The sequence below is a fragment of the Gadus morhua genome, chromosome 2 (assembly GCF_902167405.1).
Source record: "Gadus morhua chromosome 2, gadMor3.0, whole genome shotgun sequence".
Classification (NCBI taxonomy): Eukaryota; Metazoa; Chordata; class Actinopteri; order Gadiformes; family Gadidae; genus Gadus; species Gadus morhua.
Window position 1 is genome coordinate 8,758,980 of NC_044049.1, and position 12,593 is coordinate 8,771,572.

Here is a 12,593-nt window from a genome sequence, read left to right on the forward strand (position 1 = left end):
CTAATGTTTTCGGTTAAAGGTTGGGTAGGTGATTTGCGAAACGCCAGCAGATTTTGAAAATACACAACTCAAATGGTCCTACCCCCTCTCCATCAACGCTGACTCTGACTCCACCCATTCCAAGTACCTGGACGCGCAATCATGCACGAGCGCGAACAGAGATGCGCGAGAGCGAGCCAGGCTAGCGTAGGTTTTCGTTTAACAACGTGGCACTACATTCAGCTGTAAGTTGCACCCAGTACCGCGGGAAGTAGGGGTGCTGGGGGTGCTGCAACACCCCCTGTCCGAGGCCCTGTCTTATCACAGAAAACGATCATTTCTAAAAACTCCGGCCAAAGTGGAGATTTCTGAAAACGCCGGTTATGTGTTGTCGGGTCAACGGGGAGAAACGGGATTTTAGGTTCTGAAGCGTCACATTATACACCAGGAAATGCTTAACGTCATGTGAGCGCCCGCTGTACCGTATTGGTCCGAATATAAACACAAACCCCATTGTAAGACGACCTATATTTGGAAAAAAGATTTGAAGACCAGATCCGGTTTTTATGAATAAAAAAATTGTATTCATTGAAATAATATACGAAAATAAAAAGGCATCGAATAAAACACTGCAAAGCCACTAAACAGTAGTGCAAATAGGCCGTACTGATGTGTACACCAAAGACTATTCCTGACACTCCTCTGCCCCGCTGTGTTCGCTCTGGCTGTGGTCGCTCCGCACTGTTTCGGCCCGTGGCAAAGCGAGTCATCCTCGCTGCTGTCCAAGGCATTTTGAGACGCAGCATTTATTTAATGCTCATATGACCTAGTGCTGAAAAAAGGTTATGTGAAAAAGTGTGAGGGTAGCGGTGGTGCGCTAAACTTGTTCTGTGAGCAGCTGGATGTGAACGATCGATTTTCAACTGTGCGCGCATGCACTGGTGTAATTGAGCTGCGCTGCTATACATCTTTTTTTTATCAATGTAACGAGTTGCGAGTCTAGTGCAGGCTGAGTTATTTTTTTCCCAGCACCCCCTGCTGAGAATACGTTCTCGCTGCTATGGTTGCACCAGATGTTATAAACATTAAACGGTCACATAAATCTATTTTTAGAAAATGTATGTTTGTTTCATATAATTGTATTGGAAGTCCTGGTTTTCACTAGGGTTGCCGCGGTGTGGACATTTTCACACCGAGTAATACACTCGTCTCCACACCGGTATTACCGAGTATAAACGGTATAAACTTTGAAACTAGGTCAACTGCCACACAAGCATCGGTTTTTAGACCCTTCTCGTCCTTCAGTTGCCGCCAACGTTCGAAAGCAGCGCCTAGGATTATTCTTGATTTCAGTTTTTCTCTTTCAGCGTTTTTATTATCAATTACTCTCTGAAAAAGAGTTTTCCTTCTCTTTGCTGGTGGTGGTGGTGGTGGTGGGGATGGTGGCGTCTTGTCTGCCATGGAAATTGTCTTCTACTGCTAGGTCCAATTGTGGATCAACTAGTTCCAGTAGCTACCGCAGGATAACAACAAACAGGAGCTTGCTCTGGGTCACGAGCTCTGGGTCACGAGTACTGCACGAAGGGGTCGCGCGCGGGGCGCGGGGGAGGGGGAGTGCAGTACGACCGTTTGATTGACGTACTTACTGTCCAATGCAACTCGGTGGCAATGGAAATGATTGGCTGGAGTTTTTTGAGCCCTGCCCGTTCCACAGATGATTGACTTGTTTAATTTTCATGTCAGTACTTCTAACTCAGTGGCTGTAAGCGGGTTAAGATAAGGATTTCAAGTAATTTTGCAAAAATGGCCAAAAAAGCGAATCACCTACCCAACCTTTAAGCAAGTCGGCGAGAGCTCATGGGGACATTTTTATGGAAAATATAACATGTTCAAATGTCGAGTAGAAAGACATAAAAAGACCCGCTGCGGCAAAAGAAGATACAATTCCCACTTCGATCACATCGTTATTCCCCAAAGATCACAATTATCAGTTTGACAACCCATAATCAACGGTAGCTTATACTTTTCATTAACCAATAATTGGGATTTATTGAAAGAGTTCTGGATATATTGAGGTTTAATGATTGGAACAAATAAATTGAGCCAAGACGGTATCAACAAGATGACTAAAAGCCCTGTTTATTCCAAAGTCATCCCAATAAACCCTGAATTAACCAAAAAAACGAAAAGATACACATATTTTAGGTTGTCCTATCAAAAAAATAAATAAAAAGATTCTTTAAACACACATATGGTTTGCATAAATTTGCATGTGTGTAGTGCTACTAATTGTTTCGAAAACGGCATCATGCGTTGCCACTTGTCACGGCGAGTTGCCAAGGCAACAAAATATAACTTCCTGCTTACAACATGAGCAGCGTTCGCATTGGACCATTATAATATGTCCATAGGACCAGTCCAGAACTTCCATCACATAAACAAGTAGGCTAAAGTCAGTACAGGATGCCACTTTCGCCCTCGTAGAATATAGGCTTCTCTGCACAATGGCTGCTAATCATTCGTCTTATTGGAACAACTTTTTTGAATCTCTTCAATCAGATATTCCGTGCATTGACTCGGATTCCTCCTCCTCAATAACAGTTAAGTAAATAATTGTACATCGAGATCGGTCGAGGGTTTGGGTCAAGCAAACATTATACTGAGTCATTTAAGCTGTCTATTATTTTTTTAAACGATCTTCCCTCTGCAGTCCGAAAATGAAGATGTGATGATATTTCGTCAACCGACAACACTTCCTCCGATAGAAGACATATTGTTGGATGAGGTCAGTTCATTATCCAAGTGTGTTTTATGAAAAGTAAGTAACATTATTTTACATGGATATTAATTGGTGTGTGTTTGTGCGTGTGTGTGTGTGTGTGTGTGTGTGTGTGTGTGTGTGTGTGTGTGTGTGTGTGTGTGTGTGTGTGTGTGTGTGTGTGTGTGTGTGTTTGTGCAATTGTGTCTTCATAAGGAGTTGTCATCTCCTGCACGGATGGTCTGCTCAGCGGAATCTTTGTACGAGCAGAAATGGCTGTTTAAACAAAGTAGACCAGAAAGCATTGCTAAAGTTCAGCAGGTCACTACTCTTCTGACTACGGACTCTGAGGTTAGTACTGAGTTATTGGGTTAGCATATTATTAGCCTTCCTTGCACTCACATGAATTTATTAAAATGGATTCACTTTTTTTTGCATTGACAAAATGTTTTCCTCTGGCCTACTCAACTCCCTAATTTTCGTTCTCTACTCCAGAACAAGATACCGGATTTAAACTCCAATGTGAAGCCAAAATCACCACAGAAGAAAGACAACAATTGTGCTCCAGTCCTCTCATTTTCAGTAGGCCTGTGTTTATATTTGAAACACATCTGATATAATTATACTATGATAGAATTGTACTGTATCTAAATTTGACTATGAATACATAAAGGTGCATCTTTTGTCTTTGGTCAGTTGCTTGACGGGTGGGACTTGGACAGCGTCCTCCATAACCTGAGGCAGAATGGACCAGCTTCCAGGGAACAAGAGTTTTCCCATGTCATACAATCACTTAGAGGTAGCAGTCCGGCCCGGTCGAAGGACCAAACGCATCAAGCTAAGTTTACAATACATTGAAACATAAATTCCCAAATCCATTGGTCTGCTTCCCTTACAGAGGCGGACAACCAAAGCCCAGGGGACCGTATCATGGAGAGGCTGGTCTCCATCTCCAAGCAACAACAACAGTCGTCCCGGCTGACACCAGAACCGCTGGAACCTGAGCCTATCCAAAGTGCTACTCATCCCAGGTCACAGGTCTTTAGGATACCGCATTGCGTTCAATACTATCTAATGCTACACTCATCCATGAAAAAAAAGGCCAGGTCTAAAATGTCTTCTTTTTTTGTGTCGCACAGAGAGAGCACTGCAATGAGTGATACAAATGCAATGACAGTGTTGGAGATGAGTCGGCAGGAGTCTCGTCCCACTGTATACATCGATCTGCGCCACCAGCCCACCCCTTCAGGTAAAATCGGCTTAACTCAGGAGGTAGAGCAGGTTGACCTGTAGCCGGAAGGTTGCTAGTTCGATCCACGGCACGAGTGTCGATGTGTCCCTGAGCAAGATACTTAGGCCCAATCCCATTTCTACCCCTTACTCCTTCCCCTCATCCCTCCCCCTTGTTTTTAAGGGGTAAGGGGAAGGCGTAAGGGGTAGAAATGGGATTGGGCCTTAACCCTAACTGCTCCTGATGAGCTCGCTGTCACCTTGCATGGTTGACTCGGCCGTCGGTGTGTGAATGTGTGTATTAACCATTGCAACCAAGTCGCTTTGGATAAAAGTGTCTGCTAAATGCTCTAAAATGCAGGTAAAGCCTCTGGAAGGTGCCGGGAGGTTTTGGTAGAATGCAAGACAGAGGCTAAACTTGGCCGTCGCCAGGGAGAGCCACCGGAGAAGAGAGTCGGTCAGGGAGGGCAGCAAGACAGATCAAGGTTAAGGACCGGGTAGGTTTGATTTCTTTTTATTTCAATCTTTTTATGGAATTTTTCAACATATTTATTCACAAATCACAACGAGTAATACCACAGTGACAAGACAGACTAATATATATATACTTACAGATAACAATTAATAATGACATAAAACAACACACATCACATCAAATAAAAAGTGTAATGTGGGTATTAATAGAATGGGAGGGGGAGGGATTTCTTTCTATGTGGGACAGTGAACACAACGCTCTGTGGCGTTTTCTTCGAGTCCCATTATCTGTGTTCTGCTTCTTTCAGGGGAGAAAGCGGTATGAGCATGCTGCTTCGGGAAATGAGGGAGCAGAATAAATGTAGGAAAGATGAATTCAAAGAGCCAAGCTTAAAGTTAGAGAACGACACCAAAGAATTGACAGAGAAGACCTCGGAACCTGTGGATCCAACATGGAGGCCGGAGTCCCTCGTTTCACATACAGAAGATGGACAGTGCGGGGCCAAAAAGTCTAAAACAACTGAGATCTCTACAACAACTTCTATGACTCACACAAGCAAACCAATGAATCCGAAAAGGTATGAGATGCGGTCAAACCTATTCAACTGGTTTTAAAATCGGATTTCCCCATGCAAATGTATGAATGCATTACCCTTATAAACAACTCCAAACCGAGTGATTACAATAAACGCTGTGTTGAACTTTGTAGTGTGGAGAGAAGCCAGGCCTGCACTGCTGCCAAGTCACCCTCCCTTCAATGTGCCACAAACAAAGGTAACAGAACAGTAAACAAACAAGAACAAAAAACAAGCTAGAACAAGCTGTTTCCTTCCCCCCACTGGCTAAAGTGGGGCAGGATTGCGATAGTGTAGTTTGGCTATGATGTTCAACACCAACTAGAAAAGGTGTTGGGTTTCATCCCAAGATGAAACCCAACCTATCCCGACCTATATCAAAATTCACAGCAAGCCACTTTGGATGAAGAAATGGGTTAAAAACACTAAATAGTCAAATGGAATAGTAAAATAGTGATTGGTCATTTCAATTGAAAAGAGGTGAATGAATCATCGCCCCATTCCTTCTCCAGCCGACGTGCTCTTGCTGGTGTCCCCAGCCGTTGCTCCATGCTGCTGGGGCCTGGTGCTCTTTGAGTGTGTACAGAGGGGGTTCACTCTGAGAGGGGTTCAGCGGCTGCAGCTAATCCCCAAGGCAGCCAAAGCCTTAGGACTCACCAGCAGCCAGGTAAGAAAGGTTGATACAATCTACGCTATTGTGTTCGACTGCCTGCCTGAAGGTGGGTGGTCCCTTATCCTCAATGTACACAGGCTAACCTGTGCACAGCCTAATCTTTCGCAAGATGCCTAACTCCTCTACTGGCTCTGAATTCACAGTTAGTCACTCTGGATAGCAGCATCTCCCAAGATATTGAATAGTATGTCCAGTTTCAGAAGCCTTAATAGGGCTCGTCTTGAGAGGACTCAAGAGATAGTACTGTAAAATTGTAAATTACGTGAATTAAATTCACGTAATTCACGTTACTGAGGCTTTTTTTTACCACACATCGTCATTTAAGGAGAAACACGGTGGCAGTTTCAAACACAGCACAAGTCCTTTCACCACGAGTTTTTTAACAATGACCAGAAAGCCATTAATACCAATATAGCAAACATTCAGATGCTCCTCTGATCCCCAAATGGCAGCCATTAGTGCGATAGGATGTCCGGATATACAGTATGTACTGTGGACCAGCACATGCTTCAACTTGATCGTACTTGATTCTCTCCCCAGGTACTTTTATTTTGTAAATCTCCCACCGCAACCCTAGGTGGGAAGAAAACAACGCTATCTTCTGACTGTTTGGTGTTGCTGCTGAAGAGAGAGAATGCGACGCACCACTGTGCGAGTCTACCAGCAGGTATTAAAATGAGTGCTCGATAAAAAAATGTCTATACTAAATATCCCTTGATTTCTTTGTCTCATTCATTTTTCTCATTTTAATGCTCTTATCAACATGGAGAAGTGCATCGGCCTGCCTTGTGCAAATGTTTTTTTATGGATAACAACATTGGCATATACTGATCAAAACAGGACGATCCAAAAGCCTATAGTGCAATTGAACGATGAAAATACAAACATACTGCCTTGATCATAGCAGTCAGGCTACTGCTTCTTTGTTTTGAGCCAAAGAAAAAAAAAAAAAATAATAATAATAATAATATTAAAAAAAATGTGCGTTAATCGTGCGATAAAGAAATTAACGTTGTTAAAATTGGTTTGCGTTAACGCCGTTAATAACGCGTTAACTGACAGCACTAATTAAAATCCATTACTGATACATATCTCACAACGGTGCACACATAAATCTCTCTTAAAAAAACACTTTTGTTAGTTATTATTAACTAATAAAACTAGGGAGTATGTTTTGGAGACTGTTGAGACATATCATGAATTCCTTATGTCTAGGGACAGGAAAACGGATAGGCTGTGTATGATTAGATCATATTGTCTGATGGTCTTTGTTTTCCAGCACTGATGAGGGAGTGTGAAGCTCAAGACCTTCTGGGTGTCATCGGCTCTGTACTGAATGGTGTCCACGTGGTTGAGCCCAGTAGCTGCTTTCACGTCTCACCCTACACAGACCGCCTGCGCAACAACTTAGTTAAGCACTTTGAACCCACCCTCTTTGATTGGATGATTGAACGTCATCGATTCTTGATAATAGAATTGTGATCGGTTTTATCCACAGAAATTGATTGTGACCTTTTTTTTTCGAGTAGGTGTGTTGCATTGTGTTCATGTTCAATGTTCTTCTCCTTCAGGTCGGTGTAAACGCGGAGAACCTACAGCACCTGACGGGGTCCTGTCCAATATGACGGGTCCGTCTAACCCTAAGGCCGGGGAGGTGGTGATCCTGAGCCTGTGTGGTCACGACCTGCGCCAAGGACTGGCTCTCCTGCACCGAATCCTGAGAGGAGCTCCAGGCGGTGGGTTGGCGAATGCGGCGAGTTGGGGGGTATTTCGAGTGGAGGTGGTGGTGCTCAAAGGGGAAACCCCAAAATTAGAACACCACCCTACTATTCCGATCGGTGTCACCCTCCAGAAAGCCTGTATCGTGTATTTCATTTTTTTATCGAACATAAAACTATAGCTAAATCATACTAATTTAAATTGTAATTGGAGATAGTGATTATTTCATGCATTAAAGGTGACATATTATACCACCAGGTGTGAGTGTCATTAGCCGTTATAAGCCGGTTTGAAATTGGCCTTTTCTGACATCACAAGTAGGCCTGTCCACCTAGATGTATGACGGATAGATGAGCAACATTTGCTTCAGCCCACTGGGTAGGCTGGTAGACTGACCTATCCAGCATGCATCTATGTGGACACGCCCACTTGTGATGTCAGAAGAGGCTGATTTTCGAAATGCCTTGTAATGGCTAATTACACTCAAACCTAGTGGTATTAAAACCTTTACAATTATTTTTTGAGCATAACCTGCTCAGCAATAAGCAGGACATTTTGATTGATCACCGTGAGCAGATGATGGAGGTGGAGAAGGTGGTGCTGTTGACATTGATGAAGGCTGCGGTTGGGGTGGCAGCATCGGTGGTGGCGGTTTGGAGCTGCTGGACCTGACGTGGCTGCCTGCGCTGACGGCGAGGCAGGCCCGGGAGCTCAGCCCCTACGAGGTGGGGGAGCGGGGTTGGCCTGGCAGCCTGGACACCCTGGCCTCCGCCCCGGCCCTGGTGTGTGCCCTGCGTGGGGTGGATGCTTTCACGGCGCTACGGACCCTCCTGCCTCCCCACGGCGGCTGCGATGGAGACCCAGGGCGACTGAGTGTACTGATGTCCCCCACCCCGGAACTGGCCCTCAGACAGGCCCTCCTCTTCTTCCCTTAGGGTGAGACCATCCCCGGGTTTGTGTCCAACGGCTCTACCATGTATTCCTGAGATGTTGCTGGGTCTCATTGGGTTGCTGGAGTCAGATTTGTATATTTTTGTTCGCTATTGATGAAGCACATTTGTCTTTCCTTAATAAAACATATTGTTCACATTATGAATGATTCAAGTCCACTGATTTTGTGTTTTTTACTGGGACATATTTGTGTTTTCGTGGTAAGAAGCAAGACTTACGTAAAAACAATCTTATTATGAGCAGTTCAACCAACAATGTGAATAATGTCGGTAGATGTGCACTTAAGTACGGAAAAGAAGCAAGGGGAAGAGAACACTGGGTTTTTTACAGTTTTTCAGAGTATGGGTATTAAAGGTCCCATGGCATGCTACTTTATGGATGCTTTAATATAGATATTAGTGGACCCCTAACACAGTATTTGACGACCTTCCTGAAATTCATCATTGGTGCAGAATTACAGCCACTACGAGCCAGTCACACATTGAGCTTTCCCCAAACGCGCTGTTTCGTTGTCTGTAGCATTAATGCAAATGAGGAGGAGAGAGGCGGGTCAAGGAGGAGGGTGGGGATGTGGCCCTGAGCAGCTTGCGGACACGGTACCATGTGCTGTTTACAGCGGATGTATCGCAATGGCGAGGCGCACACAGCCTTTGGCCGAGTTCTGTAAATATTCTAGAACACTCCGGGTGCTCTGGCGGGAGTTTTGGAGCTCTATATCTAAATAATATCATACATAGATATCTATAACATACATATTATCACGGCCAAAAGCTGTTTGCGCCGCCAGACTATATTATGAATCTCAAACGACTGCGTCGGATACTCCGACGTCTCTGGTCCTTCCAAGTCCACATCAATCTGAAGTAGACTGAACCACGACATGGAGGAGAAAGGGATTGTTGCCCGCGATTGTTGACAGCGATTGTCTCCCGCCGGAGCCTCGCCGCAGCGGGAAGCGCTTAAGGCCAATTTCCACCGGAATCGGCACGGAAGCGGCACGGCAGCGAACCGGCTGCGTTCCATACGGCAATCGCCACTGGAAGCGGCACGGACACGTTCCGACTGATGGCTCAAGACGTGCATAATTATAATAAGCCTATATGAATTGTGAAAAATGATTATGATTAGAATGATTCATACAATATTACACACAAGTTATAATCAACCCCTACACATCAATATTATAACCCATTAAATACGGTATGATTTCTAGATGTCATGGCAACGTCCGCTCGTGACACAGGACTTGTGAGGCATCGACGCCGACTTTCATTTCTTCTTTGCCACTGATTAGCTATTGATACCATAGATAGACTGTATAATATTACAATAACCTGTGAATTGCATAGGGGTCGATGTGAGCTCATGAATATTAATGAGCAAAAGCAAACTGGCTGAGACACGGCTGCGAACCGGCAACTTTCAAAAATAGAAGAGGCAAGTATCGTAAACGCAGTGCCGGTTTGGGGGCGGTTCCGTGCCATGCCACTGCGGTTTCCAGTGGCATAGCCTACATAGACTTTAATGGTTTCTATTATTTCGGCGACTGGTTTGCTGCCGCTTCCATCGCCTCCTGCAGCGGGCAGCGCCGAGGCGGTGGTCCCTTGGCAGCGGGAAGCGGGGCTCAAGCAGGAGACAAACGAGGGCAACAATCCATTTCGCCTCCATCTCGTGGTTCATGTACTTCAGGGAGTCAAAGCCAAAGTTCCTTTTCCCCAATTACTTCTAAACCATGGCTGAGATAGCCCTTACTATGAATCTCGTTGTGGAAATACCAGAGATGAGAGTCTGACGTGTTAGGCGCCATAACACCAACAGCAGAACGGTTATCCAAATAAAAAGGAAGTGTATAACACTTGCCTTACAGTCCTGGAGCTCTATATCTAGATAATATAATATAATAAATATCATATGATGCATATTATCACAGCCAAAAGTTGTGTGCGCCTCCAGATGATATTATGAATCCCAAACGACTGCGTCGGGTTCTCCGACGTCTCTGGTTCTTCCACTTCCACATCAATCTGAAGTAGACTGAACCGGGCACTGCCAGCTGCCGGCTGCCCTCTACCCACAGCCCGCTGCCGGGCGGTGGTGCTTCGTGGCGGTGGTGCCTCGGGGCAGCGGGCGGCGAGCAGTGAGGCTCAACGATGGCTGAGATAACCCCAACTCTTGTTGGGGAAATACCAGAGCCTTCAAAGAACCAACGTTTTATGCACTATAACACCAATAGCAGAACGGTTATCCAAATAACAAAGAAGCACACAAAACTTGCGTTACAGTGTGTGTAATCACACACACACACACACACACACACACACACACACACACACACACACACACACACACACACACACACACACACACACACACACACACACACACACACACACACACACACACACACACGTCGCTTTCACGGTCGTAGCTCATTGGCGGGCCAAATTCTCTGGGCTGGCAAGGCAGAGAAAATGAGAGGTGGCAACTTCCCTTATGACGATATACAGGGAGAATTCCAAATTGGCGCATCTGAGCTTCAGAATGCCTAGTGCTCGTTTTACACTCAACAAAGTTTCTAGCTACTGGGGGAGCATAGGTAGGCTAAGGGAACTCATATTAATGTTAGAAAACCTCAGAAAGTTAATTCTCATGCCATGGGATCTTTAAAGGGAACATTTTGCAGGCTTGAAGGCAACCATAACATTCCTTTGAATTGTCAATCATAGGGTGAGTGTTGTTTACATAAATTAGAATTAACATCGTGATTCAAACATCATAAGGTACCTTATGTCATCTTACTTATTGCACTGTATTTAATGTATAGGTTATTTGTCAAGGTCCAGCCAGAGATTACAAGGCAACACACAATGGCACATTTATGTTTGCCCACATTTTGTAGGCAAACATTGACAATAGCTCAGGCCTTTCTATTCCTAGTTATAGCTTGTAACGTGGAATAATGAACAAATAACACTTATATATTGATGAAATAAGTATTTCTCAAAATTAAGTGTATGTTAATGTTGACCTTCAATTTGATGACAGAAAATACTGATTACATATTTTGATTCTGATTAGTTTCGTACGTCTTAGGCTGTTAGACACTGTTTAAGTGCCACTATTTGACAAAGAGGCTTGTGCCTAACAAGCCATTACATGGCAATTCAAAAATATAGTGGTTTGTGACATCACAAAGGCTAGCAGTGTCCCCCCAGCCCTCCAGTTGGTACAATCCACCATGGAGGTTGACTGCTGAGTTGATCAGTCAATCTTACACCTGGGAGGACCCTCCTACTTGTGATGTCACAAACACACAAAGTATAGTTTAATGAGTCTTTACATACTGTGTTACTCCATAAACTGTAATCTGGAATGGCTATATTATATAATGCCCATGTCATGTGTTTATAAAAAAGGTATTTATAAAGGGTATTGATGAGGCATCAAAGTCAGGACCGGATCTTGGAGGACATGTTTTGATGTGGTTTAGGAACGGATCTTCCTAATTTCAATGGAATAGGTATAATAAGACATAAAGCATTAAACCAAATTAGATTTAAAACAGTAATCTTTCAATGGCTTTAACTAGTCAATACAAACATTACTCATTTATTGGACTTTGACAAGGATTTTGCAAGCCATCATGACTCAAATGTAAACAAGCTGTTTAAATAGTGCTGGTGTTTTCTGTTACCAAGGTCTTTGACACTCTGGTAAAATGTTGAATCTAAGGGTAAAGGTTAGGCGTAAATTCAACTTCACAAAGGCTTGTAGTAGAACTAGCCTAAAGGTATGGGTACTAAACTGTTGAGTTACAGAGGAGAGGCTGCCATCTAGTGGCAATGAAGCTATTAAAAACTAAACAAGTTACATTTTAAGCCATTTTAAGTTATTCGTTTACCAAGTTTAAGATCATTCACAACAGATTTCATTATATTGATGTTATGTTGCCACCATTAATGACTTTGAAACATACTTTGCTTTTGAAATGTTACTGTTAGTGTTAAACAATTCCCATGTCATTATAACAAAACATCAAATTAAATAACCCCAATTTTATAATAAGCCCTATCTATGGCATCAGATCTTAAATCTCTGTTCCACAGCAAATTTTCACCCTATGTATTTTTAGTGACAACTTTTTCCTCGTTCTCAGCTGTACAAGCAGTGAAAATGTCTTATCAGGCCCACCTCCCAGAATGACATCAGGGGGCCTAACAAAGCAGTTCACACA

At 43.8% G+C, this 12,593-nt stretch overlaps 1 protein-coding gene across 1 annotated transcript; it reads left to right on the forward strand.

Moving 5' to 3' along the window:
* The first annotated feature begins 1,720 nt into the window (after positions 1-1,720).
* LOC115532589 (uncharacterized) lies at positions 1,721-8,500 on the forward strand. The gene is made up of 15 exons (XM_030342457.1): positions 1,721-2,579; positions 2,690-2,764; positions 2,954-3,088; positions 3,233-3,319; positions 3,434-3,536; positions 3,636-3,768; positions 3,877-3,986; positions 4,329-4,464; positions 4,750-5,019; positions 5,151-5,215; positions 5,529-5,683; positions 6,230-6,356; positions 6,969-7,100; positions 7,261-7,425; positions 7,985-8,500. Exons 1-15 carry the CDS (start codon positions 2,484-2,486, stop codon positions 8,341-8,343), a joined length of 2,148 nt encoding a protein of 715 aa, XP_030198317.1. The 5' UTR covers positions 1,721-2,483; the 3' UTR covers positions 8,344-8,500.
* Positions 8,501-12,593: the final 4,093 nt, after the last annotated feature.

Excerpts from the sequence above, each read along its gene's own strand:
- LOC115532589 (XM_030342457.1), top strand. The coding sequence starts at position 2,484 with ATGGCTGCTAATCATTCGTCTTATTGGAACAACTTTTTTGAATCTCTT. Across the intron at positions 5,216-5,528 it reads TCAATGTGCCACAAACAAAG|CCGACGTGCTCTTGCTGGTG; the intron begins GTAACAGAACAG and ends TTCCTTCTCCAG. Across the intron at positions 6,357-6,968 it reads CTGTGCGAGTCTACCAGCAG|CACTGATGAGGGAGTGTGAA; the intron begins GTATTAAAATGA and ends TTTGTTTTCCAG.